General features: G+C 47.0%; 1 protein-coding gene across 1 annotated transcript; it reads left to right on the forward strand.

Moving 5' to 3' along the window:
• Positions 1 to 19,272: 19,272 nt before the first annotated feature.
• SERTM2 (serine rich and transmembrane domain containing 2) lies at positions 19,273 to 26,655 on the forward strand. Its single transcript, XM_066202652.1, has 2 exons — positions 19,273 to 19,594; positions 22,561 to 26,655. The coding sequence occupies exon 2, from the start codon at positions 23,146 to 23,148 to the stop codon at positions 23,419 to 23,421; it is 276 nt and encodes a 91-aa protein (XP_066058749.1). The 5' UTR covers positions 19,273 to 19,594; positions 22,561 to 23,145; the 3' UTR covers positions 23,422 to 26,655.
• The last annotated feature ends 961 nt before the right edge of the window (positions 26,656 to 27,616 follow it).

Genomic DNA, 27,616 nt, shown 5'->3' on the forward strand with positions numbered 1-27,616 from the left:
GGCATTTTTAATAAATCCCTACTTTATTCCTTTATCACTGTCCTGCCTCTGTTCCAGGTCAGCCCCTCAAGGCATCACTACAGTGAGACCACCAAGAGACAAGCACTGAGCACCATTAATGTCTCTGAACTGGAGAGAAGCATCATCCAGCTGGGAGACAATGACTTTGGCACTCACCTTTTTAGGGAAAAAAGTAGTTCCCTTTTACCTTGTGAACATCTGCAGCTTGCTGGAAACCAAATCCTTTTTAACATTGCAGGGGAGTAGGAGATGGTTGTAGGAGCTACTGGACAAGAAGCCAACAGCAGAAACGCCACAGAGATGATTCTGATGCAATTTTATCTTCAGGTTATGCAGGTTCTGCTCATCAGGAAACCCTCCCAGGGGGGAACACACTACTCACAGATTATTTGATGAAATTCCCAGCCTGGAGAACTTTGTGAACCACAGAATAACTGAACCGGGGAATGAGAAGTGTATCAGAACATCAGAATCAGTATCCCAAAGTCTGGATGAAGAGCCAGGTCAAGAAGAAACTCGTGGTCTCGTCTGAAGGTGCTGTCAGCTACATTCCTGGTTCCATGAGCTCTCCTGAGGGTTACCCAACATCAGCAATGTAAACACTCACATTGAGCAAAGACAGCTGGTGCTCAGGCACCAATAAAAAAGCAGGTTTCCAGTTAAAATCCATTCTGAGCAGTTATCAGTCACCACAGAGCTGGAGGAAAAAGGGCAGCTACTCTACCTGCAAATCACAAGGAAATCTGGCAATGGTTTCCTGTGTTCTCAAACTCCAGGGAAACAAGCCCTACAACCACTGACTGTGCAGGGTGTAAATGGGACCTAAATTCACTCACTGTGAGTTTGAGCACTCTCTCTACATGGGAAGAACGAGGCAAGTGGCTCAAGCCAGAAAATCTCTTTCATGAGAGCAGCTAAACTGCAAAGGCCAGGGCTGTGCTGCAGGAACAGGCCACAGTTCCCAGTGCTGCGTGTGCATTAAATCCCAGCAGAACGTGCCCATCCCACCTTGGTACCATGGGATAATGGTATATTATTATGTAATTGCTACAGCCATTACTTTTGCCCACCTCCTGCTTTACTCTGACTTTCAGAGGAAGGCAGCCCACCCTCCTGCAGAAACAGGGTGAGGCACAAACACTGACAGGCCATTGTTCTGTCCTTTGGATCCATGAAGCACTTTGCTGCTCTGAGCCGAAGTTTTACTCTGATTCCAATTAGAAACCCAAACTTCCTGCTGGATTAGGTGACTTTCACTCTCCAGGCAACCCAACAAATATTTCCAGTTTGATGCTTGTGTTTTTGGCCCCTGAAAGCACAGGGAGCACTCCGCCCAATACCCCATACGTACCCAGTGTGACTGCAGGCCCACCCAGCATGAGCACATCCCCTGGGCATGGCCATGAGTGGTTCCACTGTGGTCACCCTGCAGCCCTCAGCTCTGCTGACCGGCCCAAATCTCCAGTCTGTGGGCTCAGGCTGTGGCCAGAACCCTGGCAGGGAGTTGTGAAAGGCAGGGCTTGTCTCACTGGTAACCCACACAGCCCCAGCCATCTCTGGGCTGGTCAAGCCAGAGATGCTTTCATTTTCTTCTTTATGGCACTTTTCCCTCACTTCACTGAGGGACATCCATTCCAGGCCTCCTTCCTTGCCTCTGCCACGGAGAGAGGACCTGCAGGGAGGTCTCCTTGGGCTCCCTGTGATGCCTTAAGTTTCAGCTTTCATGTTTTTCAGATTCTGTGCTGCCCAGGACTGTTTTGTCTCCCTGCTCTGTGCAGAGCTGAGTGACGCTGAATGTGAGCTCAAAACTGCACCCCTGGGCAGCACAGGCATCATTTCCCCCTTTTAGAGGCTTGACAAGGCCTTTTCCTTGTCCAGTCTCTATTTCAAAATCTGCTAATAATCGGTATTCAATAACAAATAAGTATCTAACAATAGAAAACAGCTAACAGTAATAAACATCTAACCATAGGTAAATATCTAATAACAGTAGATCTCTAACAGTAAATATCTAATAATAGATAAATATCTAGAAATAATAATAATAACAATAATAATAATAATAAAGTAATAAACATCTAACAGTAGTAATGTCTTGTACAGTTAGGTATCATGAAAAGAACAATAGTGATTTTTGTGAACAGTGTTTTAGGTACAGAGGAGAAATCATTTAAAGCACGTTTTCATCTGCATCAGTCTCTGTTTCCACAGTTGTTTCAGGAGCAGACGCTTTCTCAGCTCTGGAATAATGAATCCAGGGTCATTTGCCAGCGATTTTGACTGCGTTGAGGGTGGTCAGCAGAACTTGGAACTGTCCTCTCCCCCTGGCTTGCCGAGGATCGTTGTCCCACCATTTCACACGGAGCCGTGCGAGGCGACAGCGATGCCACCCGGTGGTGACACGGAGCAGCAGGACAGGGGACAGCCATCCCAGAGGGTCCCCGCGCACCAGGGCAAGGACACGGCGGTGACGAGCACACAACAACACCCCCCGTGCTGGCAGCAGCAGCTCCGGGTATTTAAAAATGTGGGGAAAAAACCCCGAAAAACCTGCACAACTCCAGCAGCGCTCAGAAGAGAGGAGTGGGAATATGTGAGTGAAGGAGTGAAGCTGAGCCCAGGGAGAAGGGAGGACTAAGGGGAAGGTATTTCACTATTTGCTTTTATTACTCTAGTTTGATTTGTAATAAATTAATTTCCCCAAGACAAATCTGTTTTGCCTGTGACAGTAATTGCTGAGTGATCTCCCTGGCCTTATCTCAACCCGCGAGCCTTTCATCACATCTCTCTCCCCCTGTTCAGCTTCTCGCAAATCATTTACAATGGTTACTCGGGCCTGGACTGCCTGACAGGGTCAGAAGCAGAATAGAATTGCTTAGGCTATACCAGCTTATAATTCGAGATATTTCAGGGGGGAAAACCTCCATAAATGGAGTTTTAGCTTAGTCAGTATTGGGCTGAAAGAGCTGTAACGTGCCTTATGGGAATGGGGTCAGACCAAGTGAAGACACTCGAATGAAACGAGTTACGGGGCACTTTTGTCGCTGTTCTGCGGGCGTCCCTTTGCTGCCCCGACCCGCAGCAGTTAAATGCGGTGCCAGCAGATGGCAATCCAAGAAGGATTTGCGTTCCCGGCAGCTGTCGCAGGCACGGGGCTGCCGCAGGCACGGGGACACGCTGCTTTCCCCGCCTCGGGGTCAGGCAAGTCCTGTGGCAAACCTCTGAAGGAGCTCAGAGGCCGAGGAGAACACCTGGGTGTTTTAGTCTCTAGCCAGCCACCCTGCAGGAGAGACACCTTCGCGGTATTCCCCAAAACACCCATCTCAATAACGGGTGTTTAACCCATTCCGTAGAATCCTGACCCATCTCAGTAGCCTTTAGCTCACCCCATGGAATTCTCGCTGGCTCCTCAGGGCCAGCACATGGGAAGTTCACCCCACTGCCTGTGGTCACTGATCGCTGTGACTTGGCAGTGTCAGCGTCCCTCTTCACTCCCACCACTGAAGGTTGGGTGCAGGTGGTCTCCTTTGAGCACTGCTGTCCAAAGCAGAGCGTTGAGCTCACACACTTCGGCATTTCGGGCAGCAAAATAAATCCATATGCACTCAGCTCATCTTCCCAAGTCCCCGTGCCCGGGAATTCATTTTCCTCAGAAAGAGCTCCTACTTCATGCAGTGAATTGCGGTGATTTGCTGTTCACATTTCCCTCTTCCTCCAACAGCTTCTGATTAGGGTTTAGATGCAGAAACATTTTCAGTATTGCTTTCAGCAGAGTCCTCCTGGATTTCCCGAGGCTGTCAGGGAGCAGGTCTGATGTTCCCTGCAGACTTGCTGTGCTGCCTCTTTGGAAGGAGCAATTCTCACTCCAGGGTGCCCAGGGACACAGCAGAACCCCAAGGGCTGGAGCTCGAGCAGGAATTCAGACAAGCCACAGCCCACAAGCTTTTCTCTGATGTTTCTGTCAATGGCTCAGCTCTGTGCTGAGAAAGAGCCCACCTCGAGGTGCCGGTGTGCTGACTGTGTCTTACCTGAGAGATATCTGCTCACATTAGAGTCCAGGCTATTCTTAAACCTCTGCTTCTACATCTACAAAGTGGAGATTTTTAGATCTGAAATGGAGAAGACTGCTCAGGCTTCCCAGCACTTGAACAAACCCTAAACCAAGGCACACCTTCACCAAGGTGAGTTTTCCTGAGAAGGGACGAACTATGGACTATCCCTCCACAGGGCAAAGAAACCACCACGGCAAGGACACCTAGAAGGACTTGTGGTGGCCATTTGGAGTCATTAAAGGGGATGTGAGTGATCTGTCTGGTGAGGGATGAGATTGCAGCAACATCCAGCTAATTAATGGACAGGAGGTCCCATCCACTGAACTACTGAGCTGGTGTTTTTAATTAGACTCCGAGTTGCTGTGCTGCAGGGCTGCTTCCCAACCCCTCACCCAGGACAGAGATTAGCAGCAGTTTTATGCTAATTTATGTTGGCTGAAAAGCTGGTGATTTTAGGAGACATTTAGATTTCAGGGAGGAACTACTTATTAATATTCATCTCGGCTCCTATAAATACATTTCTAATCCACTGCAGGATTTAGAAGGCTGTGGATGGCAGCTGTGTCACTGGATTTGTTGCAGAGCAGGGGTCGTGCTGGGTCAGGGGGTGTTGGAGCGTGGCTGTGACAGGGTGGGTACAGCTCACAGCTGTGGGATGTGGTTGGTGGCATTTCTGTGTTTCTGCCACGGTGACAGGAGCTGGACAAGTCCCAGGATGAGCACACACAGTCTCTTGGGCTTTCCTTAATTCTGGCTTCTCAAACTAACTTCAGGTTACAGAGGAGGTAGAGCTCAGCTTTATCTCATGATTCTTCAGGGGCTCTCTGAGCCTCTCCTTTGAATAATAATTGTTCTATCTCTGGCGTTTCCCAAACATCTTCGTGCATCCCTTTGCCCCAAAGGAATGGAGAGCTCGAACCCAAATTATACTTGCTAATACGAAGCAATCACTCATCACACTTTCAACTTTGCTACTCCCCACCTAAACTCCTCTCTCCAGTTTAGCCACGATCCAGCTGGATGCGGGCATCCCAGAAAGTGGCACCATTTTCTAGACTCTCTGCGCACACATCCCCATGCACTGACCTTTCCACATGCCTCCATTTACTTTCCCATCAATAAGAACTGGTTTCAGGATAACATTTTTGCTGTGGCCAGCTCATTTTGTGGTTTCAGCCACAGCAGGAGGAAAAGTGTTCATTGGTTTGGCTGCCCTATTGTAAAATCTTGGATGCTGCAAAGTCTCCAGAGGGTACAATGGGATCCATAAGCAAAATCACGACATACAAGACCTAAAGCCCTAAATCCACATTTCTAGAGCACTGAAACAAAGAACACAATGTGAGTGGAGCAGGAGCATTCCAAACAAGCACCAGTAAGCTACTCAGAAGCTGGGAGAGGTTGCATCACACCAGCTGGCAAAAGAGCTTTGGGTTCCTTTATGTTCACCACGCCAGCTGGAAAAAAGCACAAACCATGGGGTGGATAAAACAAAGAATAACCAGCCCTAAAGTGACAGTCATCACCAGAACAGCAGCTGCAAGGAGGAGAGGTGCTACTGGTGCTCTAAGTTTTAGTTTTAATGTTTTCAGGTTCTGTGCTGCCCAGGGGTGCAGTTCTGAGCCTCACATTCAGTGTCACTCAGCTCTGCACAGAGCAGGGACACAAAACAAATCCTTTTCCTGCTGCACACCCAGGACAACTGTCAGCCCCAAAAGCACAAACAAGGGTGGCTGAAGGGAGGAACAGGATAGATGGGACCTCACAGCCTGAAGCTGGAATTGGACAATTAAACCCCAATATGCAAATGGACCAAAAGTTATAAAAGTGTGAGACTTCGTGACCATTTGTCCATTTTGTGACCATTTTGGGTCCACCTCGGGTGTAGCCCTGGTCAGGCTCTTGTCCTGCCCAAGGTGTGTCCTGGAGGCCTTTTAATAAATATCTATTTTATTCTCTAGCTCTGTGCAGTCTGTGTTCCAGGTCAGCCTTCCCAAGGCATCACCACCACACCTTTGTCAGAAAGCAGCCTGCCCCACGCCTCAGCCCTGGAGCAGGTTCAGATGATGCTGAACAAAGATCTCTCACACAACAGCAAACGCGTCCTTCAGGAGGGAAGCAGGCAGCAACTCCTCCCCGTGTAAGCATTCCCTGAAGTGAAGAGCCTTGGATTTGTGTCTGGAATAACGAGCTGGTCTCCTGAGCCCCTGGCAGAAGCAGCAAGTGGCACCATCTGGAGTGTGAGGTGGCCCCGTGCCAGCATCGCTCCATGCCAGGGAGGGCTGGGAGCAGGGGTGACTCCCAGCAGGGAGCACATGCACAGCCTGGAGAGAAGGGAGAGCAAGGCAAGCAACAAACTGAGGGAGGGCTACTCTTAAAGAGCCTGGAATTGATGTTGCACTGAGAGCAAGCACAGTTGGAAACTGTAGGAAATATTATTTCCAGTCTGTTTGCTCACATGAAGACAGGGAAAGGAGAGTTAACCCGAGAAGGGGAAAAAGAGGAAGAAAAAAGCCCCTGAGGAAAGTTCTTAAACCCCCTGCACTGAGTCAGGAAACCCCCAGCAGTGAAAACTCCAGATGTGAACAACAAAATGACAGCAGGGACATGATAACACACAGTTCTCTGCCATGCTTGCAGAAACAAAGCTTATCTCCCTTGCTGAGGGAGTCCAGGATCTGAAAAGCTTAGCACACAGACCCCTGTAGGACTGCCTGGCATCTTTGGCACAAATCATCACCGTCCTCCCTTGCCTTATTCTGATACTACAGCACAAAATTCCCTCAGGTGAAACCAGGCCTTTTGCACAGTCCAAAGCCCTCTTTTCCTTTTCTGGTAAAAAAATCCACTACTGTGGTGGTATTCAGTCAAAGGTTGGACTTGATGACTCTGAAGGTCTTTTCCAACTTCAATGATTCTTAAATAAAGGGCAGGTCTGACCATTCAGAGTGCTTTAAGTAAAAGGGATGATTTCCTTGTTCTTTTCCTTAGTGCTTGCTGATCCTGGTAAGGTGTGGTAGAGAAATTGGAGCACTTTAATAGCATGTAAGCTTTGTAGTAGCCTGCTGTGCAAGGTGGTTATTTCTTTCTCCAGTCATTATGGGCTCCAAAAGTCTAAGCCCTTTGTGTTGCAAGGGGTTACAGGTAAAATCTGAATAGAGAAGCCGGGAAAGCTGGGTTTGCCTCCTGTTGGCGTGAGGAAATCAATCAGCCTGTGGCAGTCTCCTCTTCAAAAGCCAAGGCTTGTAATGGGTGCTTCCCCCATTTCTCCTTCCTGATTCCCTCGGGCTCCCTAAAGAAAATTGTTCCATGGCTGAAACTACACGTGAGGGTCATGCCTGCAGAGAGAGCCAATGCAGCAGTGCTGGGCTCCCTTGCTCTGGAAGCACAGGACGACATATAATTTAGCCCTGTAAATGATAGGCAAGCTGGATTTTTTAGGTCAAACATGACACAGAGTTTTGCCTGTCCCCCCAGATTAAAGTGTGCTCCTTTGGGCTGATTCTAGGGGAGATGTACCGCCAGATGATCAGGAGGCCAGCAGCTAACACTGATTTAGCCAGCCACAAACCAGAAGCTGGATCAGATCAGGGTTCATCTGGTTTGGTTGGTGAGGGACAAAGCATGACAGCTGCTTCTGAAGCTGCTGTAAAATCTGAGCAGTGAGGCTGGGGCAGCAGCTCATCCTTGGGCTGCTTGTCAGCCCCAGGTGGGTGGTGGCTGCCCAAGCTGTAAGGTTTTGGCAGTGCTGATGCTGCAGCAGGACCAAAAGCCGCAGCTTTTGGGGTAGTGGTTTTCAGCTGCCCCTTTCTTCTGGAGTCCCAGTGAACCTGCAGTGTGAGCTCCAAGCAGTTCCCATCCCAGCCCATTCCCTGCTTGGCTCTTGTTCTCCACCCCTCTCTCACTGCCATCCTCAGCCACTGCTGCCGTTACTTGCATCTCCTGGGTTTTAACTGGCTGCCTATTACTTATCAAACACATTAATTACAGAGGGGATTGCTTTTATCTCTGCAGTCCCAGAGAGGTTTGGGGATTCCTGGTTGGAGAATGCAGTTTGATCCCACCTGCCCCGGGGGGAGGATGCCGAGCCAAGGACCATTGCACCGCTCCGATGTCTAATGGAAAAATGTTCAAGCTTCATCCATGGACAGCAACAACAGAAACATGTCCACGGGGTTTGCTTCATGTGGAACCCTCCCTGCAGGTGCTGCATCCCTCTGGAGCAGTTGGACTGGGAGGCAATGGGAAAAAATGTCTGCTGGCACTGACAGGGCAGCTCTTCCAGCCACCAGGGGAAAGGCTGCGCTCTCCAGGCCAAACATAGATGCTGTTCTTCTTCAAAAAGGTGTTTGTCAAAAAGTCTGTGTTACATGCAGTCATAGGCTGGAGACAGAAATCATGACTCGAGTCCTCTTGATCGTGAGACAAATAGCCTGTTCTAGTGTTTGGGACCTTCTTATCCAGTGGGTTCAAAACTCCCAGGTGCAGACACTGATTGTTCTGGGTCTGAACACTGCCCAGCTCCCTGGGTTAATGACACATCCGCATTTAGGGTTGGAAGGGATTGGTTGAGGTCTCTGAGTTTAAATCTATCCTGATTGTTCACCTGGGGATTTGTTTATCGAACTACAAGAGCCGAATTTGGCTTCTTATTATAGCCAGATTTATCTGTCCAGCTACAGACTAGCTGTACCGTGAGTCTGTGCTCTCCAGAACAAACCTGGATGCTGCTCTTCTTCTCCAAACAGGCATTTATCAAAACTTCATTCAGTTCTCTCAGAAACACGTACCAAAGAAAAGGAAGCATAGCTGAGTGATGGGAGACAAAGAGTAAGAAATGATAAATTAATCTTTCTCTCTCCTTTACATCAGGGTCCCCAGGACCTGTCCAGTGAAAAGCACCTTTTTGGTTTCCCTGTGCTGGGAAGAAAGCCATGCTTTGCTGGTATCAGCCATCTAATTAGGAGAGGGGTTGTGTGAGTGAGCAGCTAGCTCAGGAGCAGATCTTTTGTGAGCAGAGCTAATTTCGTTTGTGCAAAGAGAAATGTGGGGCTTAGGCTGAATTATCAAATGAATTGTACCAACAGGTCATTTGCCTTTGCAGTGATTTAATTATCAAAGATTTTGCAGATGAAGGGAGGGGGGAACCAGATGAGGGACAGAGCATTTCCTGAGGGAAATGTCAGCTTGGCAGCTGCATCCCTCACCTGGCTATGTCAGGCCAAGGTTATTAAGAGAAGGTGACAAGGTGCAATCATTTGTGATGGAATTCTTCTGTACATCTGCACTCCCTTCAGCTGTAGCTCTTTCCAGCAGACAAGCACGTTCCCTGTGCAAGGAACTCACCCCTTTTTCTCAGATGAATTATCCCGAGCACCTCAGACACTTCAACATTTCTTGTCAGGCTCATAAAACAAATCTTACCTCAGCTGGTAATGAACCTGATGTGCTGTGACAGCCACAAGCAGGGCAACAAAGAGAATCCTCACATGTCAGCAGATCTGAGCCAGACCTCCATCTCCCACCACCAGAAAGAACAAGATGTGTCTCCCAAAGTGACAGTCATGATTTCCTCACACAGCAACGTGTGAATGCAGAGACTGACGTGCCAGGTTCTATTAACACAGGATTCCTTTGAAAAGAGTTATTCTTTTGTGGCCTGATACTGTGCTTTCCTGGCACAAAAGGCAGGAAAGGATTCCAGATTGTCTTAATTTCTTTTACAAAGTGCTCTCCTGCCTACAGGAAATATTTGAGGGGAGTAGGTAGCTTCTACACCACAGGTCATGCACTGCAAAGTGTCTGTGTATTTTACACAACGTGAAGGTACCATGTGGAATTATGGGCACTGAAAATGAAATACCTCAAAACGTGAAAGAGCAAGTGGCATTTTGTGAGTAGTAACAGTAGTGGTACAAATCTTCCTTCTTCTTGAAAGGAGACCAGCTGGTTCAGGAAGATCCAGAGATTTAAATTCCCTTCAGAGGACTCAGATTTAAATCAGCAGAGTTGATTACACTGCAGGATGTTGTGAATTCTTCTTTCAGTGACTGGACTTTACTGATCCCCAGTGGAATTGAAGCTGCACTCTCACAGTTATCTGCATGATTAATTTGACCGCTTGCATTAAACCAGGCAGGGCACTCCTGCACTCTGGTGGGCTCCCCGGATAGAAATTTCTGCAGAGTGGTGTGAAAATCTCATAGCTGGTGGTTCTGAGTCTGCTCCAAGCTCACGGCCATGGTGATTTCCTCATCCTGCAGCAGTGGCCCCCAGAGGTCTATTCTCTCACATTCTCATCCCATTTTAATGCAGATATTTATTCCCAGGATAATCTTTGCAGGACTGACCTCTGCTGAGAGCCCCAGAACATCACACACAGGCTCTGCATGTTCCCGTTACAGCTTAAGAAAGACACCAGCAGTTCAGCACTTTATTCCTGCACTTGCCACTCTTTCTCTTTATTATTTTGAGCCTGTCATCAGAAGCAGGGCCGAAGCAGGAAGAAATGTTGATAACCAATTGTATGCAGAAGCAGATAATGTGCCTTGTCCTCCCTGTGGCACAGGACTAAAATCCTTGGAAACGGGAACAGGGATTCTGCCGGCATTAGTGGGTAAGACAGGAAGCTCCTCTCCCTTCCACAAGTGGAAAGAGAGTATTTGAAAGCTTTACAGAGAACAGCACTAGCATTAAATAGACACTGAGACAAACCTCATATTTCCTGAAGCCATTGCCAGAGAAGGGTTGAATGCCTTTACAATTCCAGTGGGAGTCACGTGTGGAGAGCAAACCTGGCCCAGGATGTGCATAGAGCCATCTATCTTCTGTCATTTCTTCTAAAGTGCAGCTAACAAGCAATTTGTAAGTTCCCATACGAAGCTGTTTTGAGAATGAGAAGTTCCTTTAACACAACAATCCATTCTGAGGGTGAAAAACAAATGCACCTGTAACAACAAGGGATCTGTCCCATGAGAATCAGTAAAGAAAACATGTAAACAATCCAAGAATAGATAGATTTGATGGACAGGTAAAATACCTTTTACTAACCAATAGAATAATTACCAAGAAAGCTTTTAACCAATTAGAAGTTGCCCTCGAGGTTTGTAAAGACAGTATAAAAGACAGCATGGGGCTATAGTAAAGGAGAGACTTCTGAAAACTTGATACTGTTTCACTTCGTGTGTTGTGGCTGTCCCAACAACGACAGCAGGATGTTTAAATGCCCATTAATGTGGGTACATGGAACTTGTGACTGTTCTGGCTTCTTTTTCTCTGCCAAGGCTGGGATTGATACATGGGAGTCACCATTCAAGTTCAGACTTGGATGTTTATTGTTTCTTATCTATTTACAGACTCACGAGCTGTGAGCTCTAATTGGCAAGTCAGAGAAATGAGGTAAAATAGAGAACTTCTCTATCTCTACCGGGTCTTTTCAAGGACAATCCATCCAATTATGAAACGCCACCTAAATTATTTTTATTTTAAACCCAATAATGAACAACTTCAAGTCTGCAAGGCAGACTCCATCAACCAGTTACAGAAAACCACCCAAACCCATGAAGAAGAAGGAAGAAGGTGAAGAAGAAGGACTCAGACAACACCTGAAACCCTCCATATTGCTTCACACACATTACTGTATACTAAAACCTTAAACCCTAAGTTTCTAGCCTTCCAACAGGAACTGCTGTCTAAATACCAACAGGGACAAAAGCCCACCTTCTGCAACAGCCTGGCATCTCCAGCCTGTCCCTTTGCAGTGCCCTCCCTGCAGCAAGGGACAGCTCAGCTGGCCACCACTGCCCACGGGGAGGACAAGCAGCCCCTCTCTCCCCTGCAGGGCATCACCTGATTGCAGCACAGTGGCAGAAGGGTCAGAGTCTGGAGCTGATGCCCAGGCACTGCACAAGTTGTGGGGTTGTAGAAGCTGGGACTTGCTGCAAAGTCAGTCTGGAGCATGGATAAAGTGTTCCAAATTCCTGCTTCCAGGGAGAACTCAGCGAGGTTGTGCAGAGCAAGGCAGAGTGAAAGGGCCAAGTGGCCATGCAGAACCATGTGGCGAATCTTTCTGGGTAGAGATCTTTGCCCAAATTGAAAACAGCTCTTCGTCTATGAAAAGCGAGGCAATAAAGCAACGTTTGTTGGTAATAGGCTGAAAATAAAAAGAGAGATCAGCCCTCTGTTCAAAAGGAAGGGTTGCTCAATAAGCTTTTTGTCCAGTGTTTTCACAGAACAGCCTCTTCACAGACAACTTGATCCTGGACACAGAAGGGAAATGTATTTTGTGGCACATGGGCTGGAAGGGGGACCAAAACTGGCTATTAATAACCAGGCACATCAGTTAAGCAGAATCACACAGGGATGTTTATTCTTTTCTTCACCAAAAACGAACAATAATTAAGTGGAACTGCCCAGTGAGCTTGTTCAGCTCCTGACCCAGAGGCTGGGGAAGAGGGAACTTGTGACTGCTCTTAGACAAAGGCATCAAATGGAAACATCCCCTGGCTTTACTATAAATGTATAGGAACTGCTGCCACAGCTCAGACTGAGGGGCTGTCTGGGCTGACATCCTGTCTCCAGTCTGGCATGAAAGCAGTTCAAGTTAAAAATTGTTGTATAAAGATGCCCCATGTGAAACAAAACGGGAACTCGGACAATGTGCAGTTGTTATTTACGTCTTCACCCCGCCTGCTCTCCTCCTCAGCACTCCCCAAGCACCAGCTGGGCTCCCCAAGAACCAGAAGGGGTTTCAGAATTGGTTTCAGTGACTTCACTCTCTGCCCGCTCCCTCAGTGCAGTGGAATGGAGTGGGACAACATTGCACAGAGCAAAAAACCCAGAGAAGGCTTGAATGCCACGGGCTCTGAGTGGGTAAATGGCAGATATTGAGGCACAAATGCTCTGGGGTGGAAGGAGAGCAGTGCTTAGTGTGCCATGGCAAGCAGGGATCCCCGCTGTTGAGAAAGGATTACAGAGAAACACCTGAGTGGCTTTTGTATCACTTGTAAGGTTGCTTTTTTTAAAGCTTGAACTATGACAACTCTCTCAGTACAACTAGCAGCAGCTCAGGATTCCTGTGCTGTGCTCTCCTGTACAGAACAGATGCATCCAAACAGAGGATTTCCCCAAAACTGCAGTGGAAATGGGTGGCAGAGCAGAGATGGCAGCGTTTGCATCTATCACTGCTTTTCACTTTTCTGCTGTGAAGGTTTCAGCCATGTTTCTTCCAGACAGGTTTAGAAAGAGTTCAACCAGTCCTGCTGGAAATGCTGATATCTGAAATGTTAAAGTGTGTGGGTGGGCAGAGCTCTCTCAGCTGCATATCCTGTAAATGAGAACTGAGAAAAGAGATTTTCTTCCCTAAGACTGGAATTAAAACAGACAGACCAAGGAAACAAAAAATTGGTGTAATGGGGTCATCACAAAACTGTTTTCCTTTCAGTATGAACCCTCATGATAATTATTTAATGATGGTAATAGAAGAACTGGTCCCCCCTCAATAGAGGCAGAAGCCCATCTGTTAACTGTGAATCATGCAAATAATGTGGCATCAGAGTCTTCAGGGAAGGGTTTAACTGTTTTGCAGCTCACATTCCCCATGCTCTGCCCACCCTGCACTCAGCTCCGTGGCCTGGCTGGGAGGATTTGGTCACAATCCAGGAATCATCATCTGTTCATATTTTAAAGATTTGCCTCATGGGTCCCTTGGCAGAGGTGAGTTGGTCAATACCTGAGCCCGGGGCTCAGACCAAGACGCCATCCTGCTTAACAGGGAACTCCAGCTTAGGGATGGATCCGCTCAGGAGTCACTGCTCAGTGCTGTGCTCACAGGTGCTGCCTGGCAAGCTCAGGTGGTGCCTAATCCCACAGGCTGTTCCTGCAGGCAGAAATCCAGGAGGAGCCCACAGGAGTCCAAGGGCTCTTTGGGCTGCGTGGGGACAACAGTGTCACAAGAGTGACCATGGACAGGTACCAAGAACACTGAGGGAGATGCTCTCCACAGCCAGAGCACGCAGCTGGCCGTGGGAAATTCAGCTGGGAATACAAAATGCATTTCCAGGCTCCATCCAGACTGCCCAGAGGAAAGCAGATAGCACAAAACATGCAAATATCACACCTGGACACACCTCAGGTGTTGGTTTGATGCTGAGGCTCATGCCAAGTGTCCTCTGGGGCACCAGCCCGGCCATGCAAGATGGGAAGGAGAAAATTCCATAAATTCCATGAGTGACCCAACAAACTCTGCATTGTCCCCATGGATTATTTGTCCATCATGCAGGGACACTGTGATGGTTTTGGCTTCTTTTCTTCTCTGCCAAGGTCGGGATAGGGACATGGGAAACGAAGGATCAAGTTTGGACTTGGACTGTTTATTATCTCTTATCTTTTCACAGTATTTACGAGGTTAAATGGAGAGCTTCTCTATCTCTACCAGGTCTTTCCAAGGACAACCTGTCCAATTATGAAACGCCACTTAAATTATTTTTATTTTAAACCCAATAACTAATTTCTTGAAGTCTGCAATGTGGACTCCATTAACCAAATACAGAAAACCACCCAAACCCATGAAGAAGAAGGAAGGAGAAGGTCAAGAAGGAGGACTTAGACAACACCCAAAATCCTCCATCTTGACTCACACATATTAAAATCTTAAATCTAAATTTCTAGCGTTCCATCAGGACACAAACTACCTTATCTCATCTCATCTCATCTCATCTCATCTCATCTCATCTCATCTCATCTCATCTCATCTCATCTCATCTCATCTCATCTCCTGGAGGCCAGGCTGCTTTCCTCTGGTCACAGCAAGGCCCGGGAGTTGTGTTTAGTCTGCAGCCACCAGTGGTGACACAGTGCAGAATCATGATTTCAAAAAGTTAAGATTTTAGCCAAGGGTGAGAAAATCGTGGTTCAACGCCCTGGTGAGCCCTGGGACAGGCTGGGCTGGGAGGGTGAAAAGCAAGAGCCCATTTGCAGTGACTGAAGCACAGTGGCTCCCTGTCATCTCTCAGGTTGTATCTTAGCAACTGGCCAGCCAAAACCAAAGCATCAGCACATCTCAAAGTTTCTCCAGACCTGCACGAAGCTCCTGGGTGCTGAATTTGTGCTGAACTCCTCTAAAAATAGACACTGCTGCAAGAACTATCCTACTTCAGGAGAAATAATAATATTCTGGACTACTGGTGAACACAAGATCTGTTTAAAGTTCAATCCCTGCCTCATTTTTCAATAAATTTTTGCCAAGGCCCAGGTGATCCACGTGGAAGCTTGATGGAGGGTGGCTGGCACGAACTTGTGGTTTGGGTCCTGGTGGAATCTGCTTCCCAAATCCCCCCAGCTCCAAAGGATGTTCACAGGAGCCTGCTCAGTGCCCTACCTGAGCCAGTCCTCATTGATGGATCTCCAGCACTGCCAGTCCTCTCTGCAAGGGGTGTTAATCCCATTTTTGGGGACATGCAATGCCTTCTCCACAAGCTCACTCACAAAAATGAAGCTCAGGGCTGTTCCAGACAGAATTTTGTGCAGAACAATGTAGCCCTTCACTGACAAATGTAAATCAAATTAGAAATGCTCCTAAAAATTAGCAGCAACATCAGACAACACTGAACTTCTTCAGTCATCTGTGGGAGACTGAGTTTCCATAAATAAACCGAAGCATTGCCACGATGAAGATCCAAACAAAGCCAAATTGTCAAAACAGCCCCGGAGCCGTTCAAAGCAACAAAACTCTTTCAGTCCAAACTCATGAGCATTTTCAGACTCAGTGCTGGACAAAAGGAGATTGTGTGGGGCTGGCTCTGCTCTGCTCTGGCTGCTGCAGCAGGGGACACATGACCACTGCATTTGCGTAGCACTTTTGGGGGGAGAGGGACCAATAATTTCTCCTTTCTCATGAGAAAGAAATGAGACAGAGAGAAGTCAGTGCATTTGGTTGGGACCTAAGCAAGAAACAAGCCTGAGGAAACTGTCTTTGCTTTCGGGGTTGCCACCCCTTGGACTGTGGATGTTCCTCCCTCAAAGCAGCTGGAGCCACTTCACACGAACCTGAATATCTATCATATGTAAAATTCCCTCCACCCCTGATCCAAAATCTACCAAGACATGTCTCTTTACGTGTCCTACAAGCCTGTTTGTGGTACGGATCAAAACATACTAGAACAAAAATATATTTACAACAGATCCCAAGAAGAGACCTGCCGAGACAAACAGCTACCCCTTGCTTCAGCATCCCTCCATTCACTGCAGCTGCACTGCAAGGAATTTTTAAAGACCCAAAATACGCATTTACTGTGTTCATAGAATTCATGAGTTAGGATAACACAAGAATCCCTACAGGAGCACGCAGATTATACTCACTAACAATCATTCAGAGATCTTGTTTGCTTCTTAAATCCAAATTTCACTCTAAGACTGGTGGGGATCATTATGAGAAAGATGTGCAAAGTGACCTGATTGAAAGCTTGAAACACAGGTCAAATAGTGCAAAGGGTGCAAAGGAAAGAGTCCAACAAGCTCCCTGGTTGTTTTGCCCCCAAATTCCCAAAGGCTGTTGGAAAATATACATTCACTGGGGTCACATCTCTGAGTATCTCCAAGGGAATTTGTACACCTCCATTTCATGTAAAACAAATTTGTCACTGATTGTCCCAAAAATTTACATACTTCCCCACAATTCGGGAATTCAGCAATCATTCAGCCAAGTATTCATCAGCCTCAGCTGGGATAAATTGTGGCAGCATTTAAAATTCATCTGTCATTATTATACCCTGCTACAAAGCAAACAAGAAATCCAAGTGCACCCACCCAGCAAGCAGCAGCTTGGGTCCTACAAAAGGGAGAGATAATTTGGTGCAAAATCAACAAAGGGGAATAAAAAGCTGAGCAGAGAAGCTGGATGGCATGGACAGGGAAAGAGCCTTTCATTTCAGCACTGCTCATTAGCATTATATAGCAGGCAAGGATGCAAGGTTTCAACATATCTGTCTCTTCTGGGTCTCATAAATTCAACCAGCAACATAATTCCTGCTAAAACAGAGCTCTCACTTGTTTCTGCTTAAATGCAAGGACGTGTAGCAAGGGTCTGGAGGTGCTGTCAGTGGTTTGTTGGTGAAGCAGCAATTGTAGCAATTCCAGGGGGAAAATTCACAGTCTTCCTTCTGCTCTATCACTGTACTTTCATTCCGGTGTGCCTGGCAGGGAGTGGTGGCATAGACTGCAATACTGGGGACAGAACTTGATATTGCAACAAAAGAAATATGAAATAAAATCAGCAGTCAAAGCCACCTTTTATGTTTTGGTTTTAGAGAGTTCATCCCTGCACAGAAGCATGGAGGAATTGGGGTTCCTTTTAAGGGACTGTGTTTTATTTATCTAAAGAGTGCTGCGCTGTAATAATACACTGTGCTTGTGAACCCCAGAGACTGAAGAGCCTTTCGAGAGATGGATTTACAATGCAGCTCTGCATCCCAGGAGGATGAAAGAGCTGTGCAGCTCTGGCTTTCATTACCCTTTGGCCCCTCTGCTCAGGCTGTGGCCATGGGGAACCAGAGAGGGAAAGCTATTCTGGGAGACACTTTGGAGATTAAATGTCTCTATTTTGTCACACAGAAAGCTGCAGAGAGAAAGAATTAACTTGTCTTTCCCAAACCCCTGTGTGGGACCCACTTTTCAGAGGGGAAGCTGGTTTGCAGCGCCCAAACTCAGGCCGTGGAAGACTATCTGGGCAGTTGCACAAGCCCAGAGGTCAGTGTGGGGCTGTGGGTCAGGCTCACCCCATGAAGGGCTCCAGCCCTTGCCGGGGCACAGGGACGCGGGCAGATGAAATCCAGCTGCGCACAGCTGCACAAGCTCAGTGCTCAGAGCTGCACACTGCAGCTGCCTCATCTCGTGTGCTGGTGACGCCTTGGGGACAGCTGCAATGTGACATCTGTCAAAGAACATCCCCCCTCTGTCATCCTGGGAGGGTGGAGAAATGCAGGTTAAAAGGTGTGGCAATCAGAGGATCCCCGTGGTTTGGGTTCTCACCCAACCCTGCCTCCTTCTGCCCCATTTCTGTGGCATCTTGTCTGTAAACTTGTGCTTCACACATTGGTAAATTGGCCAAAATCAAGCAAGTACTGTATTTGGCTTGAGGCCTTGGAATAGGTTTCTGAAATAAAGTGATAGCGCTGGGGTTGTGGGTGTGTAGTTTGAATGGAGCTGTGTGATCTTACAGGGTAAAAAACTTAGATTTAAGATTTTAGTACATAATAGTGTATATAGAGCAAGATGGAAGATTTTGGGTGTTGTCTAAGTTCTTCTTCACTTTCTTCTTCCTTCTTCTTCGTGGTTTTGGGTGGTTTTTTATTAGGTGAAAGGGTCCGCATTGAGGACCTGAAGTAATCAATTATTGGGTTAGAAGTATAAATAATATAGGTGTCATCGTGTTATTGGGTAATTATTGATTAAAAAACCTTGGAAAGAGTTAGAGGCGCCACCATTTCCTACTTTGTTAGCTAGAACTTACAATTCGTGAGACTGTGCTTTAGATAAGAATTAATAATCTGAGTCTAACCACGACAATGGCGTCCCGTGCATTAGTCCCGGCTCTGACATGAAGAAGAAACAATGGGAATCCTCACACTTGGGGACTCTCCTGAAGGTCTCAGCTGAAAGGTGACACTTGTCTCTTCTTCAGACAGGAACCCAGCTGGGAGCCCTCACCGGGTAACCCTTCCCAGGAGGCACAAAACAAACAACAAAAAAAACCCCTAAAAGAAACCCCCAAAACAAACAAATAAACAAGCCCTAAAAAAACCCAAAACCAGCCAACCAACCAACCGAAAAAACCTAAAAAAAAAAAAAAAAAAAAAAAAAAAAAAGCCACAAAAAACCCCCCAAAACCCCAAAAAACCCTCCACCCCACCCCCCCCCAAAAAAAAAAACCCCAAAACAAACAAAGAAATTTTAAAAACCCACAAAAAAAAAACCAACAAGAACGAAAACCCCACCACCAAACCTTTGCATCCCCTAGAAAATGAGAGAAGCTGCCAAGCTGCCCTGCAGGCTCAGGTCTCACTCCTCCATCAGCAGGCAGAGCAGCCTCGCAAGCACGAAAGAGTTAAGCCGAGCCTCGCACAAACTTTGCAGCGAGCTGAGCTCACTCCGAGCCTCCCTCCCTTCCCTCCGAGCCTGTTGCTGCGGCTGCCGAGGGAGGAGGGAGGGTCCGCCCGCTCCATCCCAGCACAGCCGGGGCAGCTCCTCGGCCCCTGCCGCGGCTGCCCCCGGGGATGCTGCTCTGGTGACATCCCGGGATCCGGAGCCATCCCTGCCAGGGAGATCGATAGCACAGGAGGAAAAGCGCACTTGGCTGCAAGGACACCGTCCTGACCCCGGCAAGAAGACGGCAAATCCTTTCTGCGCGCATCCCACTACCTGGGGGAGATGTTGCCGGGGAAATCAGCGGCGAGCCCGTGGCGTGGAGCAGGGACTCCGGCGCCTCATCCCAGCGCTGCTGCTGCTGCTGCTGCCGGCTCTGAAAGGTAACTGGGCTTTATTCTGCTCTCTCCCTGTGCGCTCTCACACATGGTCAGCATGAGAACAAAATCCCCTCTCAGCCACGGAAAGAGGAGACACCATCACCCCCCTGCCTCTCTTCCCCTCCTCAGACCCTCCCTGGCTCTGAGGGAGAACATGCAAGCCATGGGTGGAATTGATCATTTTGATGTTTTCTTTGCGTTTTTTTCAGTGCTGATATTTTTCTGTAAAGGTGACCTAGACAGAGCACACCTGGTGCCGTGTGTTCAGCCCCAAACCCTCCCGCACTTGGAGAAGATTCACAAATCACTGTTCTGTTTTTTCCCATTCACCTGTTTGTAAGAGCCAGAGCGGCAGGAGAGGCGAAGGGGAACTCAGGAAAGTTGCCTGCACTTCCAGAGCTGCTGTGCTGGCAAGTGGTGCTCACACTGAGCATGGGAGCAGAAGGAAGCAGGTGGGCAAGACAAAAAAAAAACGTTTACTGCAGCTGCAGGATCAGTTTGCACTGCCTGTGTGCACTGTCTGGGGGGAAATCTTCCTTTCTGCTCCCCTGTGACCCCCAGATGTGCAGAGTAGAGCAGGGCAGGCTCCATAAATGCTCCCCAGAACTGAGGTTCACCCTGGTAGCTGCAGTGGGAGGCTGGTAATGTCAGTGCCCGTGAAGTTTTGGCTGATGAATTTCCTGGCTCAGCAACACACTCTGGGGAAAAAAAAAACCCTTCTCCTGTTGTGTATGAAGGCTTCTATTTTCATTACGGATTTTTATTAAATGAAATGTGTTGGGTTTGGGTTTGGTTTTTTTTAATCCCTGATATAAAAAAAACCCCAAGTGTCTGCTTAGAACCAATCTGCACCCAGTGAGCACCAGTGATCACTCAGAACTGGAGCATTGTTCAGCCAGAGAATGACTAAATCTTGGAAACTGAGACCACAGGGAATGCTCCTGTCTCCATGAACTTGAGGTCTCCTCATGGTAAGCAGTGAGGTTCTGCCTCCTCCAATCTGAGTCACACAGTCAGAGTCTGACCTGCTTTACTCACAGAATTATTGTGTACCACTTATTCTCACATCATGTTGGTCTCTACAGTCATTCAGCTTTTATTCCTTAAAGGGGATTGTACAAATTCTAAATCTACTGCTATCCAAAAAGATGTGCCCAATGGGATAACAGGTAGATTGAAAAGCAAAAATCTTTGGGGCTGCCTGGAGCTATTGAATTATTTCTGGCTCATTTCTGGAAAAGATGCAGTTAACGTTGCAGCTTTCAACAGTCTGAATAGTTGATTGCTCCTGACAAATCTATAGCTGAGCCTAAAAACAACCCCAAACAGTGCCAGCTCCCCATTGCTAATACTTCTTACTATTAATCTGCTCCTTTTATCAATAAACACCCAGCTGAGCTTTACTAATTCAAATCTCGGTTTGTAGTTAATTATTGAACTTCAGGCTAATGTCCTTAGTATTCTGCAGTCTAATTTTATGAAAGATATAAAGCCATTAGGCTCTCTGCTCGTTAAGGAGAGAAACAAGCTCTGGCTTTTTCTCTCAGTAACAGAGCAGATGGGATGGGCAAAGACATGGCTCTGTACTTTAACTCACACAAGTGTCAGATTCCAGACTGGTTGCACTTCATTATCAGCAGAGAAATCATATTGTAAGACCAGAATTTAATACAGTTACCTTCACACCCTCTATTTCCCACCTGCTGTGTAACATGAGAATATTCTTCATGGGGGAAGAATTTCCATTTATAGATTCCAAGTGTGAAAATCACAGTTATTGCCCTGTAATTGAGAGCAGAGGAGCCTGGCTGCCCTGCCCACACCTCTGCATTAGCACCAAGCCCTCTGCCAGAATAACTGGCTCCAGAGGGGTTGGGCCAGCCCCTGGAAAATGCTGAGCTTGCCCACAGCCTCCTACACACAGCACAGCTCAGAGTCCTCTGCCCACACAGGGGCTGCAGAAGTCAAATCCCCAGGTCATTTGTTCAATCAGCGATTTGGGCTAGTTTATTACTGAGCAGGACCTGCTCCAGTACTCCCTAAACTGGATGGCTGTTATCTCAAATGCTTCGGTACCAGAGAAGGAGTTGGGAGGCAAAGAGTATCCAAACCCTCATGTCTCTTCCCCAAAAACTCAGCAAATCAGATGTTTCCTCATGACACTTTGGCCCCAAAGCAGGTCTTTCTTGCTGGTAGTGAAAGTCTGTGCCCCCTGAAAGTCATAATGTTTCGCAGCAATATGTCATTTAGGTGAAATGTCACGTGTCAGAGTTTTCGTCATACTGACCTAAAGTTTCATTTATTCTGATTATCACAGTATATTACCATGTTAATATTACTCTATTTCCATCTCCTGTAGGTTTATAGGCAGTGGACATTATAAATGATTGCATCTGTTTGTTCAGTGCTTTCGTTCTTGTTTCAGCTAAAACCAAAATTCTGGTTTTATGATGCTTTTGAAGACACCATTTACTGTGAAATTTCAGCATTTTCATTTTCTGTTTCCAGCTGGAAGAACTGAAACTGCTCAAATGTTAAGATTTCCCCAATTTCTAGTAAGTTCTGCTGCCAGGAGGTGAGGGAAGTGTCACATCCTGCAGCAGAGTTGCTCCACGGGGACAGGTGGGGCTCTGGACAGCTGCCAGGTGCATCCAGCCTCACAAAAAGAGGGTGTTGATAGACAATAAATGAGACACATGGTGAAAAACACTGACTGGATTCATATCTCCCTCTCTGACATCTGATTCCACAGCCTGTGGGGCCTTCTTCTTTCCTGAAGTAATGTGCTACCAGAGAGGACATTAACAATTAGATTTGCACAGTTTTCAGTGCTTCTCCCCATCTCAAAGTGTCTCACAGGAGCATGACATGGGTTTTCTTATCTATTCGCTCTAAAGATACCACATCCAGGCTAGGCTATTTTGGTGCCTGTTGTCATTTCTCTCTTTCTCTCACTTTTTTTCCTTCAGAAAGCTGACTTTTTGACCCTTCTTAATGAGAAACTCACAACTCCATACTCCTCAAGCCCTGAATTAGGAGAGAAGAGATCCCCCAGACGTTTTTTGGCAAAGCAGAAAACCACCTTCCCCAGCTCACGCAAGGATAAACCACCTGCTGTGGGAGAGAGAAGCTGGCAGCAAGCTGATTGCTCCGTCTGTCTGGAAAAACAACGCCTGCAAAGACCAAAGCTGTGCAAACCTTCGTGGCTCAGCTTGAGAGAAGGACCAAAGCTTTTCACCATCCAAAGGAGGTGACCTACCAAAAGGAGGCCCAGAGTATTTTTAGGATGGAATAAAAGCCAGAAGGAAGTGTAAAGCACAAGTGTGATGCTCGTTGTCATTATGACAGCAACGTGCAAAATGGTTTGCAAAGGCCTGTCCCTCGCAGTTTGCTCAACTGTGTGAGCAGCAGCCTTGACACCCAGAGGATGGAGCATCTCTTGCTGAAGCCATCTGTGCCAAGTTTCCTCTCCTGACCTCCTTTGTGAGTCTGCTGAGGGGAGACAGGAGATCTGAAGGTAAATCCGGACAATGGACCAAAGCTGACAGAGAGCAATGACTGAGATCTATTTCAAGTTCCGCGGAAACCTGACTGGCCGTGTCCACCTCCCAACCCTGGCTACGGAAGTAGACACAACAGCAGACAAATATTCCGGCCTCTACGTGTACGTGGGACTGTTCCTGACCCTGCTGGCTCTCCTCCTGATCCTGCTTTTCTCCATGCTGCTGCGCCTGAAGCACGTTGTGTCCCCCATCACGTCCCCAGAGAGCACGGAGAACGTGCAGCAGTTCACGGACGTGGAGATGCACAGCAGGATTCCCACCACTTAGGGAGCAAAGAGAGGGCTTGGGAAAGGTGTTTTGTTCAGCAGAAGGTGGTGGCAAGAAGCTCTGGCTGCCTCTTGAGCCCCACGACTTCTTGCAGAGTGCTCAGCAGCATCTGGAGAGTGTCCCTGGCTGTTGGCACCACGGGCAGCATGTGTGCAGCAGCCTCCGTGAAATCGACATTACAGAAGCCTGCTGCTGTCAGGGGAGGCTCACACCCCTCTAAAAGCCTTGCAGAAAATGGGAAACACCACATTAATGACAGCCAAAAACCCAGAGAAACACAGCAGAATGTGTCCTGGAGCCTGTGTTTGCTGACCTCGCTCTCTGAATTAACAAAGTTTAAGTGGTGTAAGTGGGAAGAGCCCACAGGGCACACACAGAAATTGTCACAGAATTGAAAATTCTCAGGCATTTCTCCCATTCAAGAAGGAAAATATTGGATTGTTCTCTTTTTTCACTTGAATGGCAATAAACAATGGAGTTTCACAAATACAGAAACGTTTCATCACCTGCTGGAACTACATCTTGCTGACATTAGAACCCCTTTAGTGAATAGTTGCATGCCAGATATCAAAAAGAGACAGAACTTTAAAGAGGAAAGAGAATAAAGCCAAAGTTTAAACAAGGTTGAAAATAAAAAGAAGCAGCAGCAGCAGGAAATGAGATTAAAAAAATCTTAAAAGACACTCTACCTCTTCCTTTTTCCTCCTTTACATTAACTGAGTTGAACACATTTTTATGCCTTTCAGGCTCCCCAGTATCACTCAGTAATTAAAATGCAGTGTAATTTTGGGAGCCCGATTGACACTGCTCTCCTAACAGACTCAAGTTCATAATAACATGTTCTCTCATATTGGGTTTTCTTCCTTAAAAGACAGACGAGTTCTTCCAAAGATTTTTTCATTTGTTTTCCTCCAAAGAAAGCTGAGGAAATGCCCAGGCCTGGCACTGCAGTAAGGAATAGTGGGAACAGCTTTGGAGACAGACTAATAGGGAACATGCAGATGGAAAATAAACTCACTGAAAGACGTGATTGGATTCAAATATCCTGACGGAATGTCAAGGGGGAAAGAAATGTTTATTTGAATTTATGGAACAACAATCTGACCCAGTCCTGTGAGTGACGCACAGAGGTAGGCTTTGCTTCTGTGGATGGAAAAGATGGAGCCAAATATGGCAAAGCCCTCCTGGGAGAGCCGCTGCTTCTCACAGGAAAACCTGCAGTGAATTGTTTCAGCCACGTCTCTAAAGGGCAGGTATCTTACACAGCTTATCCACTTTATTACAGCCTAACTCTAGTTCAGCAATAAAACCCCCTGGATGTTTTCCACACGTACAAACACTTTTATTTGCAAATGCTCCTCTCTCCAAGGGCTTGGAAAGTGTGAAGTCCTCACACAAACCCAGCGCAAAACTAGAGAAGACACTGTCACATGGACCTGTGATAGTAGCACAAAGTTTTTCTTCAAATGCTCTGTGTACAACAGGTTTTTTGCTTTCCTTTAAAGGTCTGGGTGATCTGTTTGGACTGGGAATTTCTGGGATTTTACAGATGGTTGGCAGGGGGGAAGCAGAATGACAAGTAACATCCCCACTGGATACACTGGATCCATGGGCAGGACTAGTGCTACTTCTCACTGATGTATTGAGTACAAAACCATTTAAACATTGCTTCCTTATACTGAAAAATTCCTTTTTGCTTCATTAACCCCGACATCTATGAATCATAAAATCCCCGAATGGTTTGGGTTAGAAAGGACCTTAAACATCATCTCATTCCAGCCCCTGCCATGGGCAGGGACATCTTCCACTATCCCAGGTTGCTCCAAGCCCTGTCCAGCCTGGCTTGGAACAGTGAACCAGAACAGTGATTGTGTGAGGGAATACAGCAAGAAATTCCCTCTCAGCAGTGTCTCTCCATGCCATGCTTGGCTGGGTTTCCTTGGAAAAAGAGGCAGGCTGCAGGTTATCCAGGTTATCCTCTATGGGGACAGCACCAGGCAGGATGGTGCCTTCACACCACATCTGAAGATTGGCTCCTCCACTCTCAGTACTGCACAAGAGCCAAAATTTTGTCTGATGATCAGGATATTAATCCAACCAAGACAGATGGCTACTGAGTTAGTCAATGACATTTAAAATTAACAAAACTCTACGCTGCTCAGATTGGTTTGGTAGGTGGCATTCATTGGGCCATCACGAGGCAGCCCAGGCCAGGCTCAACATCTGACTTACCCTGGAAAACTTCTCCATTCAAAAGCTACAACTTACCTAGACCAGAAATGTTCTAATGCACTAAATCAGCAACTAAACCACGTTAGCTTCCCAGCACAACTCTCTGCAGAAAGGCCTTGTATCCAAAAGTCTGCAGGACAGACTCAGCTTTTATTGACAGACTTTTGTTGACATAAAATATCAGACCTACTATTGGAAAATGACAGTACCAAATTCTGAGTGCTCTGATCTCAGCCAAAACTGCCCCTGAGGTACGTGTCTGGACTGAGCTTCTTTCCATCACACTAAGGAACGTTAATTCAGAAGAGTCTCACAACACTTTAAAACTTATTCGGTAACTATCCTTTAAATAAATGAGTAATCTCTTTATATATCAGATGGTATCTTTGGGCAGACTGGGTATTTTTATACAGTACTCTTATGGAATGCAGCCCTGTCTTCTCACACAAAAATGACAAGTTTTCCTTTCTAAAGCTTCATTTCACATAAAATCTCTGTCCCACTTGACACATTCACAGCTCCGGTGGCACACAGGGTGCCTCATTTGTCTGTACAATGCCAGTATATTTTAAAACCTTTCCCACTGAGAAATAGAAGAATGCCTTCCCCCTCTTTTTGTTATCATTTGCAGCGTCCCAGACCTGAGGGATGTGTCTGGGAAAAGAGACTGTCAGGATGTGTTGGCCTGTGTTTGCTGAGTGGCTTCTAGCGGAGTCTGGCATTCTTTGGCTTTAAGAAGCAGTTATTGGAACTTTTGCACAGTTTTGCTGCATCTTGGAGCACCGCAGGTCTCACAGCCATACCCTTCCCCTCCTGCAGGCTGTTCCCTTCCCACTTGTCCATCTGCTGTAGAAAATGGGGATTTTTACAAAAATAAAGAGGCACAGTGCTGGCAATGATGAGTCACTGACTGCTCTGTACCTTCCCACCCGTGGATCTGAGGGACAAAAAGGCTCAGGTGGTGCCACTATTCCAAACCAGCTGCTGGCCACAGGGAGTGTCTGGGCGAGAAAACCCTCTGGTGGTCTGTGTGAGTGTTACTTGAAGCAGCACAGTTTGCCCCCATCCTTACTCCCATCAGACACTGGAAACAAATCGAGTATTGAGCGAATTCCTCACCTCCCCCGTGCCCTGCCTGCGGGGGAAGGCAGCCACCTGTTGTTCTGCGGGAGCAGAAAACGCCCGAGCATCACCGCCCCTGGTGGGTGGGGCTGTGAGCCCAGAGCCAGCCTCCTCTCGCCAAAAACGCTCCCGAATCTCCCGGGGTTCTCCGTCTGGGAGCTGGCAGCAGTATGGTGTGACTCCCCAAACCATACAGGATTAATCTCACCCACGTGATTTCCATCCACAAGCATGGATTTTCTGTATTAACAGACCTTTAAGCATCGAGCAGAAAGGGTTGATATGTAGAATGGGTTCCTTCTCTATGTCAGAATGAAGGTAAATATTTTCATATCCTCTCAGGGCTGCAGAGAAAAAACTTGGTTTTGCAAACAACATAACTCAGCAGAGGATCAACCCTGATCCCTGATCCTTCCCAAAGGATCTTTTTCGGTTTTACTTGAAAAAGAAATAAAAAATATTGGGAACACAAAAATCATGTGAAGTCACCCATCCATTTAACTGACAGCATTAATGAAAACTTAGATGTGTGGCTTGTCCTCACCAGGAAATTATATATCCTTACATATCCTTTCCCTGCAGTCAGTGAAGAGCTAACTGCTTATGAGGGAAGTGCAGACAGACAGTTCCAGCTTTGGAGCAGGCTGGAGAGCAGGAGACATGCACACAACTCCTGTGCTGGCAGGCAATGCCACAAGGCACCTGCTTTGCCACAGGTTAGGCAGCAAGTGAGATGAAATCATGGAATGGTTGTACTTTTTTTCAAAGAAGATACATCTTCGTGTTGTGTCTATGCTTCAGCTTAATTCTGGTATGGAAGGAAAGCTTGTTCACGGTTTAT

The sequence above is a fragment of the Chamaea fasciata genome, unplaced genomic scaffold, assembly GCF_029207755.1.
Source record: "Chamaea fasciata isolate MVZ Bird 193981 ecotype frontalis unplaced genomic scaffold, bChaFas1.0.hap1 SCAF_22, whole genome shotgun sequence".
Taxonomy (NCBI): Eukaryota; Metazoa; Chordata; class Aves; order Passeriformes; family Sylviidae; genus Chamaea; species Chamaea fasciata.